We start from the raw sequence: 18214 nt of genomic DNA on the forward strand, positions 1-18214 counted from the left end.
TCCTACCAGAATATAAACATAAACATAAGTATCATTATGAATATGAATGTAAATGTAAATATACACACATATATACAAATGTTATGTGTGTATATATATAATATGTATATTATATATATAATATACATTTACAGTTGGCCCTTGAACAATGTGGGGGTTGGGGACACTGACATAGAAAATCCGTGTATAACTTTTGACTCCCCAAAAACTTCACTACTCATAGCCTACTGTTAACTGGAAGCCTAATCAATAACATAAACAGTCAAGTAACACATATTTTGTATGTGTATTATATACTGTAGTCTTACAATAAAGTGAGCTAGAGAAAAGAAAACGTTATTCAGAAAATCATAAGGGGGCACCTGGGTGCTCAGTCGGTTAAGGGTCTGACTCTTGGTTTCAGCTCAGGTCATGATCTCGGGGTCATGGGATTGAGCCCCATGTTGGGCTCCGTGCTCAGCACAGAGTCTGCTTGAGATTCTTTCTCTCTCCTTCTCCCTCCCCCTCTACTCCTCCCTCTCCTCTCTCTTTCTCTCAAATAAATCAATAAAATATTTTTAAAAATCATAAAGAAAATATATTTACAGTACCCTATTGTATTTATTGAAAAAAATTCACGTATAAGTGGACACACGCAGTTCAAACCCATGTTGTTCAAGGGTCAACTGTATATAAAAAACAACATTATATATAAAACAGCATCCCCCTTCCGTGGTGGTAGCCTTAAGTGGTTTTTTTTTTTTTAGATTTTTATTCATTTATTTGATGCGGGAAGGGGCAGAGGGAGAAGCAGACCCCCCACTGAGCAGAGAGCCTGATACGTGACTCAATTCTGGGACTCCAGGATCATGACATGAGCCGAAGGCAGTTGCTTAACCGACGGAGCCACCCAGGGACCCCTTTTTCCATTTTTTTTTTTAAAGCCTTAAGTTTTCTATAATCATTCCATGTGGATTACAACTTGAAAAACTCTTAATTTTAACTTTTCCTCAAATGTTAGCACCAAGATCACTCCATCTCCAACTCTGGCTTAAGACCTACTGCGTTCACTCTATTATTAAGAATATCTAATTATTTTATTTTTTCTTGTTATAGAGTTTTCTATTTCTGATATGAAGTACAGTAACCGAAGAATCGAGGTAAGATTAGTTTTAGCCTTTCTTTTTTTTTCTTTTTAAGATTTTATTTATTTATTTGACAGAGAGAGACACAGTGAGAGAGGGAACACAAACAGGGGGAGTGGGAGAGGGAGAAGCAGGCTCCCTGCCGAGCAGGGAACCCGATGTAGGGCTCGATCCCAGGACCCTGGGATCATGACCTGAGCCGAAGGCAGACGCTTAACCCTCTGAGCCACTCAGGTGCCCCAGTTTTAGCCTTTCTGACTTAAGATTTAAAACCAAAGAACCTCTTGTTAGAGACAAACTCTATCAAAGAACTCAGAACCAAAATCCTCAGCAACTATAGCTTGGAAAACAACAGCTCACAGATAGTTTATAGAGTCACAAATAACTACTGGGAGAGTTATACTTTGCCATGTACATTTCTTTTCTGGGGTGTTTTCTGTTCACTACATAATGAGGTAAGTAACTCTTTTAGACATATTTTAATTTGTCTTCTTTTAACATGTCTAGAAATTAGGTAAACTTTTCCCCCAGTGGTAGAAAGATTTTCCTAGTTGTCGAGTTTGGAAGTATAGTTTTTGGAAAGATTCTTGTGACCCTCTCAACTGTCGGCCTCTACTCTGTCCCATGAGCCTATGAGAAAGTGCATAGGTACTGCTTAGTGTTGTAAAAAGTTTATTGGCCTTAAAAACAAATAACAGCTGCTACTAGGGAGATGTTTAAGGCCTGGCAGAATCTGTCTTTATTTCTGACGTTACGTTTGATTGAAGAAAATCATCTCTACAATAAAAGTGGGGGATTACACTGCATTTCACTACTTCTAATGCCTAAGTCTCTAGTCTCAGCTTCCTTTCCCTTTCTTCTTACACACAGGTGGCAATACAATGACAAACATATAGCTCTCAGTTGCCATGCATGATCCCTGCCTATAAGTATGGTAATATAATTAGGTACCAAATCTGGGAAGAACCACAACGGAAAGTTAGTTTATAGCTTAATGACCATAAAGCTGAATTTATATATTGGGTTACACTGACCTCTAGAGGTTGCTGATAATAAAAACTAACTTCATTTGAAAATAGTTGAGAGGGCCAAGAAGTAATAACCATTCAGGGTTGCTAGCTTTCAAGTGTATAGTGGGGCACCTTTATAAGCCCCACCCAACAAAACAACTCAGCAAAATATGAAGGAGTAGTTGTGCTCCAGATACAAATTCTGAGTTAGTCTGTAACCTAATGATCATTGTTAAAGTAACTGTAACAGATTTTTTTTTTTTTTTTAAGAGAGAGAGCAAGAGAGCATGAGCAGGGGCGGAGAGGGGCAGAGGAAGAGGGAGAGAGAGAATCCCAAGCAGACTCCTTGCCCAGTGTAGAGCGCAACACAGGGCTTGATCTCACAACGCTGAGATCATGACCCGAGCCGAACTCAGGAGTCGTACACTTAATTAACCTTAAGACTGAGACACCCAGGTGCCTCTGTAACAGAAATTTTATGCTGTTCTAAGTGGGTATTTTAAAAAATCTTATATCGATTCTATGGAAAGGAAAAGGAAAAGAGGAGAGAAATAAAATTTCTCATCTTAAAATTTTAATGTTTACCTGGGGCGCCTGAGTGGCTCAGTTGGTTAAGTGTTGGACTCTTGATTTCTGCTCAGGTCGTGATCTCAGGCTCCTTGGATCGAGCCGCACATCGGGCTCCACAATCAGCGGGGCATCTGTTTCTCTCCCCCTCTCTCTCTTTGCCTCTCTCCCCGCTCACACACTCTCTCTCCCTCCCTAAAATAAATAAATATTTTAAAACAATTTAACGTTTACATTATAGGGCCCTTATTTTATTATAAATACATAAACATGAATCTTTATAGCTATACCAATCTTGGTTTTTATTTTTTATTTATTTATTTTTTTAAAAAGATCTTATTTTTAAGTAATCTGTACACCCAACATGGGGTTTGAACTCACCGCCCCGAGACCAGGAGTCACCTACTCCACTGACTGAACCAACCAGGCACCCCCAACAATCTTGGTTTTTAGAAGTATTGTTTTACCAAAAATCCCAGGCGTGAGCTTTTAGTTTTTAAAATTGGGATCTCTAGTGGACACCTGGGTGGCTCAGTTGGTTAAGCATCTGCCTTTGGCTCAGGTCATGATCCCAGGATACTGGGATCGAGTCCCACATCGGGCTCCTTGCTCAGCGGGGAGCCTGCTTCTCCCTCTGCCTGCCACTCCCCCGCTTGTGCTCTCTCTCTGTCTCTGACAAATAAATAAATAAAATCTTAAAAAAATAGATAAATAAAATTGGGATCTCTAGGATAGCCTTGTAAAGGCCTCCCTAAATCAAATCTTAGAATCTATCTGGAATGGATGGGGAGATGGTAACTGGGTGATGGGCATTAAGGAGGGCAGGTGGTGATGAGCACTGAGTGTTATACGCAACTGATGAATTGTTGAACACTACATCTGAAACTAATGATGTACGATGTGCTGGCTAATTGAATTTAAATAAAAAAAGATAATCTCTCTGGATTACTTTAAACCACTTGATATGATATGCATGTACGTTTCTGCGTTCATTAGCCTTTTCTCTTTTCTTTTAGTTCCCTCTGCCACCATTGTCACTTTTGTCCAGGAAACCTGGTGTTCATACAATCCCCCCAAATCACAATGATCCAAAAGAGAGAGAAAGAAATATTCTGAACTTCATATCCTTTGTACCTAAGCTCTCAGAGCCCGGAAGTCGATCTGAGGAGTTTAGACCATCACACAAGCAGCAGGAAGCTCCGTTTAAGGTGTTTGTGGATCAGACTCTCAGGTCCTCTGATAGCTCCATTTGGTCCAGAAACATGTGCTTGTTTTGGAAGGCTAGCCATCAGAGACAACACATGGAAATGGAGGAGAACAGGAAATCCAAGGAAACAGAAGGAAGCGACAAAATTGCAATCTCTGACTTTGAAAAGGGACAATCTTTGGGATCCTTTGGAAATTGTGAGGAGAGCAATTTTCCTACAGATCGGGAAGTGGATCTTGACTGCATTGGTCATGAAATTCGAAAAGCAGAAGAAGAGAATTCTCAACATCTTTCATCAGGAAAGAAAGAGGGTTCAGTAGCCAGAAACTGTAAACAAGACTGTGAAGTTGGGTGTACCATGCCAATCAAGTTCCAAGAAGCCCAGCATTCAGAAGTAATTCTAAGGCAGGATGAAGAGACCAGAAATGATCAGGCTGATTCCAAAAGTTCTTCAGTCCAGAAAGGTGAAGCAGTTGAGCCAAATCATATTTTAGAAGAGTGTACTGTACATAAAAGTTTGTCCAATATAGTCCCTGATGGCTCTACTGAAGAGCTCCCACAAGGTCATAGAGGCATGGAGACAAACATAAAAATATCAGTAGCAGAGGCCACCAAACCAGAAATGAATGCAATGGTGCCTCTTATCCACATCACTTTCCCTGGACATAGACCTCCCAAGGAACTGGCAATAGCCAAACTGAGCCTCCAAAAAAGAAAGGGCACTCTTCAAAACAACAATAGCTTCAACATACTTGCACACCAAGAAAACGACGGGCATAAGATGAAAACCCACAGAAATAAGTTGGAGTCAAAGACCAAGACCAGTAACAGGACACCCCAGAATTTCATGATTTCCCTTGAGGGTTCCATTAAGCCTACCATGCATAAAACCAGCAAAAAAACTCAAGTTTTCCCTGCTTTGGGGCTTGTTGACCCCAGACTTCGGCAGTCACCCAAGTTTCAAAGGAGAATGCCACAGGTAGAAAAGAAGCAATCAACTTACTGGGCTCTGAAACCTAAAAAGCAATCTTTTCCTTGCATCTGTAAGAATCCAGCAATGAAGAAGTCTCCTGTTCCTCTCTCTGCTCAACCAACAGAGCCAAGACTAAATTATTTAGATCTTAAGTATAGTGACATGTTCAAAGAAATCAATTCAACTGCTAATGGGCCTGGAATCTATGAAATGTTTGGGACTCCTGTTTATTGTCACATGAGAGAGGCTGAACGTCAGGAGCACAAATATTACCGAGAGATATGCTCAGCTCCATCTGGCAGATGTATTACCAATAAATGTCGATTGTCACACAGTGAGAGAATCAGCAATAGCAGAACAAGATTTTCTCAGAAAAGACCACACATTAAACCTGCAAAGCCTTTGCTTGGCATTAAACAAAAGAGCAAAAGTTTAATTTCTAAAGAAAAGGGTTACAAGGCCGTAGGTAGCAACTTACAAGACATTGAAAATGGTGATGATATTTCAGATCCAGAGTGGCAGATAAAGTCTTTAGGAAATGACTTTCTCTCTTCCAGTGATGAAGGTCAGCCCATGAACTTGGCTCTGCCTCAGAAGCGGTCCACTGCACAGAATGGATTCCTTCCTGTTACAGATTTGTCCACTGTTGAAGAAGTCTCTATGGAAGAGTCTGCTGATAAAGGAGACATTTCTAACAATCAAATACTTGCCACGAGCCTCAGAGATCTGCATAAACTTGAAGAACTACATCACCAGACCCCATTTGTTCTTTCAGAAAATAGCTGGGCAGTGCCCAGTGAGAAGGGTTCCAATAAGCATGTACTGCAAGAAAAGCAGAATACAGCATCTCTTGGTAAAATAAATGCCAACCAAATTTTGACTAACGATATAGGGTTCGAAAGTGTTTTAGATAAGTCTGAAACACTTACGAGTTTCTCTTTCCAAGAGAAACAACAGAGTGCATCTTCCCAAGCATATCAACATTGGGCACATTCTTTGGATCATGATAGTTTAGCTAATGAGTCAATTACATATCACACATTTGGACAAACTTTAAATGATGCAAATTCAATTTCGCAAGAAATTCTAGATTCTGTGAAGAATGAAGAATTGACAGATGAACTATTAGGATGCCTAGCTGCAGAACTATTAGCTCTTGATGAGAGAGATAACACCTCTTATCAAATAATGGCAAATGAAACAGATCCTGAAAACCTAAATCCTGTCTTCAGTAGGAGAGGAAAAACCACGCCAGAATTGGGCAGAGAGACGACAAATGTTAAAATACAGGTTGGTATAATTAGAATCAGTGATTCATTGAGGCAGGAAGGGTCCTCAGAGACAGTCTGGTTCAAACTCCTTATTTTCAAATGAGGAATCAGAAATCCTAAACAACTCAGTAGTTTTGTCAAGGTCTCACTATTTGGTTGCAAGTTTGGAATCCAGATCCCCTGACTGTCAGGCTAAGATGTTTCCTTTTTCTTTTTTAATTAATTAATTAATTAATTAATTTTAAATTAACATATAATGTATTATTTGTTTCAGGGGTACAGGTCTGTGATTCATCAGTCTTACACCATTCACAGCGCTCACCATAGCACATACCCTCCCCAGTGTCTATCACCCAGCCACCCCATCCCTCCCACCCCCTCCACTCCAGCAACCCTCAGTTTGTTTCCTGAGATTAAGAGTCTCTTATGGTTTGTCTCCCTCTCTGGTTTCATCTTTTTTCATTTTCCCCTCCCTTCCCCTATGATCCATTGTCTTTTTTCTCAAATTCCTCGTATCAGTGAGATCATATGATACTTGTCTTTCTCTGATTGACTTCTCTTAGCATAATACCCTCTAGTTCCATCCACATCGTTGCAAATGACAAGATTTCATATTTTTGATGGCTGCATAATATTCCATATTGTGTGTGTGTGTGTGTGTGTGTGTGTGTGTGTGTGTGTCTGTGTGTGTCTGTGTGTGTCTGTGTGTACCACATCCTCCATTCATCTGTTGATAGACATCTAGGCTCTTTCCATAGTTTGGCTATTGTGGACATTGCTGCTATAAACATTGAGGAGCACATACCCCCTTCAGATCACTACATTTGTATCTTTGGGGTAAATACCCAGTAGTGCAATTGCTGGGTCATAGGGTAGCTCTATTTTCAACTTTTTGAGGAACCTCCATACCATTTTCCAGAGTGGCTGCACCAGCTTGCATTCTCACCAACAATGTAGGAGGTCCCCTTTCTCCACATCCTCGCCAACAGGCTAAGATGTTTTCATTACACCGCCTTACTTCTGGAATTCAGCTAGCCCGACACTGCAATGACATCACTTTAGGTACATTAATATAGCAAAACTATTTATTTAAAGTAGGTCAGTATTTTATTCAGTGAAAATGTTTTCCATCAACAAATAGCAGAGAGATAATCATGGGTAAAACATTGCTCTAGGTGGTATGTGAGATAGAAGGAAATGCACAAGTAGCTCACCAGCTAACTCCAAAACAGATATGAAGACATGAAATATGAAAACTTTAACACAGAAATATTGGTGCCTACTGTGTTTCTGGCACTGGGCTAAGAACTAGAGACATGATGGGGTACAAGACTTAGCCATTGCTCTCAAGGAAAATAAGCAACAATCATGAAAAATTAAAAAAAAATTATTTGGCATGGGAGTAGGAGTGGAGAAGAAGAATATCAACAGATCCATTGGGTTTTGTTTTGTCTGTTTCAATTCTCACTGAATTACATGAGCCTCGTGTTCTACTCAAATTTTAAAGACAAATGGTAGGTTTAGCTGAAATATTTATTGAGCACTGACTCAGGCTATATCACACTATCTCAGGATCAGGAACAATTATTTTAGTCAGTTGATCAAAGTATACACAAGGCAAATAGTTATATCATAGCTAGGTTTATTGAGAACTTACCATGTAGGAGCGAGATATGTTACATTGTCTTCTTTATATGCTTCATAACACTCTATGACATAACAAGTCCCCATCTGGAAGATGAGAAAATTGAGGCTTAGAAAGTTAACATAGTCAGTGAGTGGTGGGACCAGGCATTCTGCTTCCAGCCCACACTCTTATCACTACAGAGTGAGATTATTCCTTGTCCTGAAACACCAGCTCTGCCCTCATGGTGAATTTGGTTTCTGTTGGGGGTAGGTAGTGATTCAGGGAGGCCTCCAGGCTTGGGTAAGAAACGGGGATATGTGTGTACACACTTGTGTGTCTGAGATGAGTCTACCACTCTGCCATTTTAATTTTTTTTAAAGATTTATTTGAGATCGAGAGAGAGAGAGAGAGAGAGCGCATGTGCATGCACATGCATGCAGGGGGTGGGGCAGAGGGAGAGAATCTTTAAGCAGACTCCCTGCTGAGCCCAGAGTCTGACTTGGGGCTTGATGTCAAGAGATCATGACCCATGAGATCATAACCTGAGCCAAAACCAAGAGTCGATCGCTCCACGGATTAAGCCACCAAGGCGCCCCACCACTCTGCCATTTTAAATTTAAGCAAAGCTAACAAGCTAGTAAATATCAGCAGCCCGTAACCCCATCCTGTAATGGTGGAGTCAAAACTGACTTTTTGCAGCCTTTTCCTTCCCAAGCAGTCCTTAAGTTTAGTTTGGATAGAAACATGAAAGGATGGGGAGGAAGTACCCAGATGGCCTTTTCATTCCTGAGGAAGGTACGCTTGCAAGGCAGTCTTGATCATAATGGCCTTCACCATGCATCTGCGTCACCATCATTTATTTTTAAGAACTTGTGGAGGAGATCAAAACAAAGCATTTTTGGCCCTGATCAACCAGTTGGAAAAGATGGTCTAAGTTCTACAGAGATTCTTGTTCCCTGACTTCTAGAGCAGGGCTTCTCAAAGCTTACTGTGAATGCAAATCACTTGGGCATCATGTTAAAATGTAGACACTGATTCAGTATGTCTGGGGCCCGAGATTCTGCATGTCTAACAAGCTCCTATGTGATGTTGATTCACCTGTCTGCAGATTCTCCTTGGAGGAGCAAAGGTCTAGAGGACAAGGATCGTCATTCTATTGCAGCTGGTCTTGACCACACTTCAGTGTTGTGGCTGTGTGTGAGGAAGAGAGAGTGTGTGTGTGTGTATTTGTGTATGAATGTGTGTATGTATATAGGCTTATGCATATATGTGTGTGTTTGAGTGTATGTTTGTGTCGTGGAAATAACTGAAGAACAGACAAAAGCTATTCAGAGCTTGCTCTAGCAAGAGTCAGCCACTAACACTTGTGTTTGGCAGAGACTCAAAGGCAGGCAGAGGAGTGGGAAACCTTCTTGGAGGGAGAGAAGGGCAGCTTTCAGTATGCTCTGATTGGAGGCTCTTGGCAGGGGGATACTAGAGGTGGGCTAACAAGCATCATCCTATATGACTAATTAGGGGTGCATATTTGGCTTTCTCTAGTTGGTCCCGAGTTAGAAGAAAGGAAGACTCTACTTTCCAGCCATCTTCTCCATCCCAATGACTCAGAGTTTAATGGTGACTTTTCTTTTTGTCTCATTGTCCCAGAGGTGTAGTAGTGGGTTTAGGATATTCAACAAGGAGGAGAAGTTTCTCAACTCAAATGAAAAGAAGACATTTTCTGAAAATAGTTCAAAGTATGAAGAATGTATCCTGTGGACAAAGGGCGAGATCCTTGGGAAGGGAGCCTATGGTACAGTAAGTTAAATGGGAAACATGATGAAACCCCAAATCCCCACTCCTCCTTGACCCACCCTTTCCTTCCTAATCCTCTCGTGCCCTCCCCACGCTGTAAACTCTTTGACTTGGAACTTTTTCAGTTGGAAGTGATAGGAAACCCAACCCAAACTGGCCTGGGGGAAAGGATGTTCACTGGTTTATGTAACTGAAGGGTCTGGAATAGGTGTGGCTCTGGACATAGCTGATTTCAGGGGTCAAACAATGTCACTAGGGTCTGGCCTCTCTGTATGTCTCCTAATGGGTCTCATTCTCAGGGTCTATGTGGCGGGGCAATGGCCAATGTATTTCTAACCTCTCATTCTCCTGGGTCCAAGTCCAGTGGGAGAGATGTCTCATGGTTCAACAGCTCAGGATGTTACCAGAAGTTGGGAGAATCATTGTTGAGTAGCAAAAACAAAAAAATGTTCCTTACAGTTTTTGAACTGCATCAGAGACCATCTAAATTCCTAGCACATTAGATGGTATTTACATAGATTGGTAAAAAGAAGACCGATCCCCAGATAAGACAGGCTATTTTCCAGCTGGGGGACATATCAGCAAGAAGCTGGAAAGACATGAAACCACTGAAGACACATGATGGGGTCACTGCCAAATTACCCCAGGACCTGCGTTCCTCTCTCTCCTTAGAGCTTTAGCACTGAAATAGGCGTTTCACTTATTTGGTGAGGAGTTTTCCCAATGTAGTCATGTAGATATCTGTGAGGTAAGAATTATCACCTCTATTTTATAGATGAGAAAAACTGAAGTCAAAAAGATTATACAACTTACCCAAAGTTACATACCTGGGGAATGGTGAGGCCAGGATTCTAACCAATCCAGGCCACTTGACTCCAAGCCAATATGCTATCCATTCACCATGCTACTCATCCCCATTTTGGCCTCACTGAAACATTGAATTTGCTTAGGTACTTTGCATTTAGGTAGGGATGTGTCAACTTAGAAGAAGACAAGGGTTTGGGAGGAGAAGGGAAAGACGAGCGTCACCTGAGGCATTTTGTGAACAGGTTATATAATTTAAATTTAATAATAAGGTTTGCTTCTAGGTATATTGTGGTCTTACTAGCCAAGGACAGCTAATAGCTGTAAAACAGGTGGCTTTGGATACTTCTGATAAATTAGCTACTGAAAAAGAATACCGGAAACTGCAGGAAGAAGTAGATTTGCTCAAAGCACTGAAACATGTCAACATTGTGGCCTATTTGGGGACATGCTTGGAAGAGAATATTGTAAACATTTTCATGGAGTTTGTCCCTGGTGGCTCAATCTCTAGTATTATAAACCGTTTTGGGCCATTGCCTGAGATGGTGTTCTGTAAATATACAAGACAAATTCTGCAAGGTGTTGCTTATCTCCATGAGAACTGTGTGGTGCATCGAGATATCAAAGGAAATAATGTCATGCTTATGCCAACCGGAATAATAAAGCTAATTGACTTTGGCTGTGCCAAGCGTTTGGCCTGGGCTGGCTTAAATGGCACCCACAGTGACATGCTTAAGTCCATGCATGGGACTCCATATTGGATGGCCCCGGAAGTCATCAATGAGTCTGGCTACGGAAGGAAGTCGGACATCTGGAGCATTGGCTGCACCGTGTTTGAGATGGCCACAGGGAAGCCTCCACTGGCTTCAATGGACAGGATGGCAGCCATGTTTTACATTGGAGCACACCGAGGGCTGATGCCTCCGTTACCAGAACACTTCTCGGAAAACGCAGCGGACTTTGTGCGCGTGTGCTTAACCAGGTAAGAAACTGAACACAGGCGGAGGAGAAATCCTCAGGGAGTCCAAGATGGCTGACATTTCCCCTGCAGCTTATGGCCCACAAAAAAATCAAGCAGGGAGTGATTTTGTACTGAAAGGAATCATGATTAACCACATTGGGTGCCTGTGCTCCTCATTGCATCGGGGTAGGGAGGGTAATGCCTCAAGTAGCAGGTGTCTCAATTAAATGTCTTATCAGGGACAGACAAATCAATGGGTGTGTGAACATTGCTACAGATCTACTTATTTATGAGTGGGACGTCTTCCGAGGGACTGGTCATGGTGCAATGATATCACCTGTGCTTAGGTTCCCTTTTCCTGAGCTGCCTTTCCTCTCAAGGAACCGGTGTTCTCACCTCCTTCCTAAAACCGGCTCTCAGGAAAGTATGTGAGAAAGTCATTCATATTGAGGGATTGATATGAATTGACTGATTGATGACTGACAGATTTAATGTATCGGTCCCCCCAGAGACGCTGGCATCCAAAATGAGGGGAAACATTTGAGCCTTTGAGCCAAAGGAACAAATCTCTAATTGAAGCATTTCATGCATCAAGTGTGGGGAATAATTGGGGAAGCAGAAAAGTAGCAGAAAGTTGTCTGTTTTTTCCTGTTCTGATGCTCCCTAGTATCTATGGAATAAAATGTTGGGTAAAATGTTAGAAGGGACCTTAGAGATTACCCACTTGTGTGGTTTTCAAACTTTTCTTAGCCAGGCACTCTCTGCTCATATGAATTTCTTTGCTTTTTTTTTTTTTTTTTTAAATAGACTTCATGCCTAGCATGGAGCCCAGTGTGGGGTTTGAACTCACAACCCTGAGATCAAGACCTGAGCTGAGATCAAGAGTCAGAATCTTAACTAACTGAGCCACCAGGCACCCCTCATATGAAATTTTAATTCAAAGAATAAAACATAAGAGCAGAGAGATGGCTCTGGTTAAAGTATGTGTGTATGTGTGTATGTGTATGGTGAGGGGGAGCTGAAGTGTAGGGTGGGGTGCTGGAGCCCACCCGCCTGGCCTCTGTCCACACCTAGTGAGACTCAACATTTAGTTGTACATGCAGGACGAGGAAGGCTGTCTTGCTTTCAAAGAAGTGTGCGTTCTTTTTCCTAGATGAAAAATTCTAGTGCTCCAGCTTTAAGCAAGCCTACATGGCAAACTCCAACTCCCGGAATGGGTTCATTTTTTTCTTTCTTAATGAATCTCAAAACCCACAGTTCTCCCTGCCTGCTGACAAATGTGTCTCTCTCTTTCAGACTCTGTCTCTCTTTGCCATCATGTGTACCAGTGTCCTGGTTGATTTCAGGGGATTGCTCAGGACGAGGCAGGAACACATACTCCATGCTCCAGTTCTGGGCATCCTCAGATGTAGACACCATAGGCGTTCCAGTGTGGATTTTGTGGACAGAGCCCCAGGCACAGAGCTGCCCCTTGTTCCCCGCAAAAAACCTCACACAAGAGACATAAAGGTGTTAGAAACATCATATGAACCAGTACTAGTTTTGGAATTGGTCTTAGCTCTTAAGACTACTATAGTTGCTCTGTTCTGAATTGAACAATTATCTATTATTGATCCACAGAAACTACATGCTATTTTCATTTTTCTTTTGAGTTGTCATTATTCACACACAGACACACACACACACACACACACACACAGAGCTTTAAAGAGAAAGGGTGAAATCTTTTTTATGGCTCTCCTTTTGAAACATTGCTTCATGAACTAAGCAAGACACAACTCGTACCATTAATGATAAATTAATAGGGTTGTTGTGAGAGTTAATGTAAATTGCTTAGCAGAGTATGGGGCACATAATTAGGGCTCCATAGTTATTAAATGTTTGGGAGAATATTAATACATCTTACCTAATTAGCATCATATACAAGCATAAAATTACCTCTTGAAATTCTTTTTTTTTTTTTTTTTTTTAAGATTTTATTTATTTATTTGATAGAGAGAGACACAGCGAGAGCAGGATCACAAGCAGGGGGAGAGGGAGAGGGAGAAGCAGGCCTCCCGCAGAGCAGGGAGCCCGATGCGGGGCTCGATCCCAGGACCCTGGGATCATGACCTGAGCCGAAGGCAGACGCCCAACGACTGAGCCACCCAGGTGCCCCACCTCTTGAAATTCTATGGCAAAGACCCTAAGGACTCTAGAATCTTGCCTTATGACGATATTCCTTGGAGGTGTGGATAGTCAGAAATAAAGTGGGGGGGAGGCACTGCTAAAGATTCAGAAGTACAGATGACTAGGTGTTGACCAGAAGAAGGACTGAATAGATCAGAAATGAACTTTGGGGAGCAATAGGATGTGTGAGTGGGGGTACTCCTACGGGCAGGTTGAAAATCTGGGAAGGGGTGCCTGGGTGGCTCAGTGGGTTAAGCATCTGCCTTCGGCTCAGGTCATGATCCCAGGGTCCTGGGATCAAGCCCGTCGGGCTCCCTGCTCAGCGGGGAGCCTGCTTCTCCCTCTGCCTGTGGCTCCCCCTGCTTGTGCTCTCTCTGTCAAATAAATAAATAAAATCTTAAAACAAGAAAGTTCTGTGAAGTCAGGCCAAGGCAGTTAGCTTTGTTGCAATAGGCAGCGAAGAGCAGGGGACTGTAAAGAATTTGGGGCAGATCATGCCGTAAAGAAACTGGCCTTTGGGAAAGCAAGTCGGATGGCAGTGCATCGAAGGACTTCACACGGAGCTGCTTGAGACTGGAAGGCCAAGCAGGAATCCAGAGCTTGGACTTGGATGGTGGTGGAAGCAGTGGGACTATAAAGAGAAGGGTTCCAAAACGATGGTGGTGGAAGCAGTGGGACTATAAAGAGAAGGGTTCCAAAACATTCCAGAGGAAGGTGAATCAGGACTTGGTGATGGGGCATGATGGGACTGCATGGTTTTGAGTATAGATAATGGAAGAAATAATAGAAAGTTGTGAAAGAGGAGCAGGGGAGGGAATTGAAGAGGGCCCACCATTTAAGGAAATTTTCGAAGCTATGGGATTGGAGCTCAGGAAAGCAAATGAGATTGGAGGTCCATCTTTAGAAATCCGAAGGTTGGTAGCTATAGTCATGAACAACTTAAGAGGGCTGAGGAAAATTTTATTGAAAATGCTCAGGGGAGGGCACCTGGGTGGCTCAGTTGGTTAAGCGACTGCCTTCGGCTCAGGTCATGATCCCGGAGTCCCTGGATCGAGTCCCGCATCGGGCTCCCTGCTCGGCAGGGAGTCTGCTTCTCCCTCTGACCCTAACCCCTCTCATGTGCTCTCTCTCTCATTCTCTCTCTCTCAAATAAATAAATAAAATCTTTAAAAAAAAAAAAAAAGAAAAAAGAAAATGCTCAGGGGAGAAGTAACAACAGACATAGCAGCAAGTCCAGCACGTGGCTGAAGGAAAGGAGGGAGGGAGGGAGGGGAGTTGTCCCAAGGCCAGAGAAGAACCAAGAAAAGTTTCCTCCGAGTCTATGCAGAGATCGTTTTGAAAGGAGGGGTAGTGAATGCTTCAAATGTTCCTGTAGAGATGACAAGGGGGATGAACTCATTACATTTGGTAAGGAGAGGATCATGGCTAATTTTACGAGGGCAATTTCTATAGAGAGGAATGGGCCAAAGGGTAACGTTTGGGATAATGAATGTTGGAAAAAAAAAAAAAAGTCAATGGGTTTGGCTATGTTAAGGAAAGAATTTTTGGAGAGGAGAGATTTCTGCGTATTTTGAAGACAGGAGAAAGGGCTTCCAAAAGTGGAGGTTTTATTTCAAAATAATTTATGGTCACTGTATCTTTATGTCCATTTTCATCTGGGCTATCCTGGTAGTTATCCCCTGCACCTCTCCCCACCCCCCCACTGCCTCCATTCCCTGCCACCCAAATTATCAAAAGATAGCCAATTTAGGCAAAATAATGTCTTTGGAATAGGTCATTGCAGATAACTATTGACTGGTTCACGGCTTCATTGTTCACTGTTTATTGGCAAAATTTTAATTTGAGGAAAAATAACCTAAACCAAAATAGTACTAAGTGTATAACTGTCTCCCATTACTTTGCTCACCCAAGAGTGCCCCAAATGGGATTATTTCAATTAATCACCAAAACACATTTAAATGTCTACATCTTTTATTTTTTATTTTTTTATTATTTATTTATTTATTTTTAAATTTTATTTATTTATTTGACAGAGAGAGACACAGCGAGAGAGGGAACACAAGCAGGGGGAGTGGCAGAGGGAGAAGCAGGCTTCCCGCGGAGCAGGGAGCCCGACGCGGGGCTCGATCCCAGGACCCTGGGATCACGACCTGAGCCGAAGGCAGATGCCTAACGACTGAGCCACCCAGGCGCCCTATTTTTTATTTTTTAAAAGATTTTATTTATTTATTTGACAGAGAGAGACACAGCGAGAGAGGGAACACAAGCAGGGGGAGTGGGAGAGGGAGAAGCAGGAGCAGGCTTCCTGCAGAGCAGGGAGCCCGACGCGGGGCTCGATCCCAGGACCCTGGGATCACGACCTGAGCCGAAGGCAGACGCCTAACGACTGAGCCACCCAGGCACCCCTACATCTTTTATTTTTTAAAAGATTTTATTTGAGAGAGAGAGAGAGAGAGAGGGAGTGCACAAGTCGGGGGGGGAGGGGCAGAGGACAAGGGAGAAGCAGGTTCCCTGCTGAGCGCAGGGCCTAACATGGGGCTCGGAGATCATGACCTGAGCTGAAAGCGGTCGCTTAACCGAATGAACCACCCAGGTGCCCCTTCTTAAAGGCTTTTTTAAAAAAAGATCTTCGATTTTATTTATCTTGAGAGAGAGAGAGAGAGAGAGAGAGGGAGAAAGAGTGGGGGAAGGGGCAGAGGGAGAGAGAGAATCTCAACCAGACTCCTCACTCAGCGCAGAGCCCAACACAGGGCTCGATCTCATGACCCTGAGAACATAACCTGAGCCAAAATCAAGAGTCAGATGCTTAACCAACTGAGCCACCCAGTTGCCCCCTTAAAGGATTTTCAGTTCTGGATTCCAGTGCCTCTAAGTTTTAAAAGTAAATTTAATGCTAGTTAAAAGTGCATTAAATTGTACATCTACAAGTGTGGGTCTTACTGTGTATAAATTACACCCCAAACTGAACAAAAGTACAATGGGAAAGTAGGGCCTAGTTTTTAATAATAGTGACTACTTTTTGAACTATCACTATGTGCCAGACACTGTTCAAAACTTGTATATACATTATTTCTCTCAAGGAGTTAGGTGTTATTGTTCTCCCCATTTTACTGATGAGAAGAGTTTAGGTCACTGACCTAAGCTCACACAGCTAAAGGCTTAAGTGTGGACTCAAATCTGTTTGGCCAAGATTGTACATCCATTTTTATTTTAAAATTTTTTAAAGATTTATTTATTTTAGAGAGTGCACGCACGTAAGCAGGGGTGGGGGAGGGGCAGAGGGAGAGGGAGAGGGAAAGAGAGAATCTTTAAGCAGACTTCCCACTAAGTGCCGAGTCTGACACGGGGCTTGATCCCAGGACCGAGATCATGACCTGAGCCGAAATCAAGTCGGTCACTTAACCGACTGAACCACCCAAGTGCCCCTGTACTTCCATTTTTAAAGTTGGCATTTTGAGTCAAGTAGATCCAGTTGGGAGGCACTAATGGGGTGCTGTTTCTAAATTGTTTTTCCCTTCTTAGGGACCAGCATGAGCGACCTTCTGCTGCCCAGCTCCTGAAGCACTCCTTCTTGATAAGAAGTCACTGAATGTACATCCACTTTTCTCTCCAGTTCCTTTATAGGCACTCTGTGATTGCTTCATTGTGGGAATGATGGTTAAGGGACCTTTGTTTTCCTACTACTGAGTCAACTCAACCCAATTTAACCAGATCCTGCAGTGTCGCTAACTAGTAAGTTTGCTACGTATTAGCCTCCTCAAGCTTCAGGCATGGTTACACATGTATATGAGAACATTTTCTTCAACATAACAACAAAAAACCTATTCCAGTGTTTACAGCTTTGGACTGTCCAGGAATTACAATCTCTATTCCTTTGTAGGATTCTACCTTTTAGTTTTGGTCTATCAATTTTAATGTCCTTAACTTAAATTGTAAAAACAAAAAAAATTGTTTTGGCTTGGTGGGTAAAGACATTTATTTCTTGGAAAGGAAACGAAAGGAAGGTGAGAAATTAAAAACTAGAGAGATGCTAGATTCTGTTTACTTTGGCAGCAATCTTAACTTTGCAGACTACAGGAGCCTCAAAGTTAACAGGAAGAGCTAAGGGCCTTGGCATTTCATTATCAGAGGGTCCCCTAAGTTTCCACCTACAAGAAGCTGTACTGTTCAAGGTGGCTCCATACACCTCAGGCTGCTTTCCCTGTAATTTATAGTATGACTTGAAGACTTCACTTATTTGCAGGGTGCATTGAGTCATGGCACATCTAGAACTAGCTAAACCTAAGCCTGCTAGTAGGACAAAAGCTAGATCTGATCAAGGGGAGTGGGTCAGCATATAAATTTTTTCAGGGCTCATTTCACCTAAATGATGGACATCCCCAGTGAGGTCACTTTTTTTTTTAAGGATTTATTTATTTGAGAGAAAGAGCGATAGAGCAAGCAGGGGGAGGGGCGGAGGGAGAGAAAGAATCCTCAGGCGGACTCCTGGCTGAGTGCAAAGCCCGACATCAGGATCCTGAGATCATAACCTGAGCCTAAATCAAGAGTCAGACGCCCAACCGACTGAGTCACCCAGGTACCCCCTGAGGTCACTCTTCATTTCTAGAACACTGATAAACCTCACCAGAAAAAGTGGACAAGTTGTCAGAATTATTACAATGCCTTGTTTTAAGTTGGTGGAAGAAGCATTGTTAATTAAGGTTTCTACTG

The 18214-nt window shown here is 42.4% G+C and overlaps 1 protein-coding gene across 1 annotated transcript in view; it reads left to right on the forward strand.

Moving 5' to 3' along the window:
- The window catches only part of MAP3K19 (mitogen-activated protein kinase kinase kinase 19), a 50992-nt gene extending 33106 nt beyond the window's left edge, over positions 1-17886 (forward strand). Inside the window, exons 8-12 of the mRNA XM_032425626.1 lie at positions 1096-1139; positions 3718-6171; positions 9424-9573; positions 10659-11356; positions 17027-17886. Coding sequence (XP_032281517.1) covers positions 1096-1139; positions 3718-6171; positions 9424-9573; positions 10659-11356; positions 17027-17093 — 3413 coding nt within the window. The 3' untranslated portion in view covers positions 17094-17886. The remainder of the gene's footprint in view (positions 1-1095; positions 1140-3717; positions 6172-9423; positions 9574-10658; positions 11357-17026) is intronic.
- Positions 17887-18214: the final 328 nt, after the last annotated feature.

This window comes from Phoca vitulina, unplaced genomic scaffold (assembly GCF_004348235.1).
Source record: "Phoca vitulina isolate PV1807 unplaced genomic scaffold, GSC_HSeal_1.0 scaffold1, whole genome shotgun sequence".
Lineage (NCBI taxonomy): Eukaryota > Metazoa > Chordata > Mammalia > Carnivora > Phocidae > Phoca > Phoca vitulina.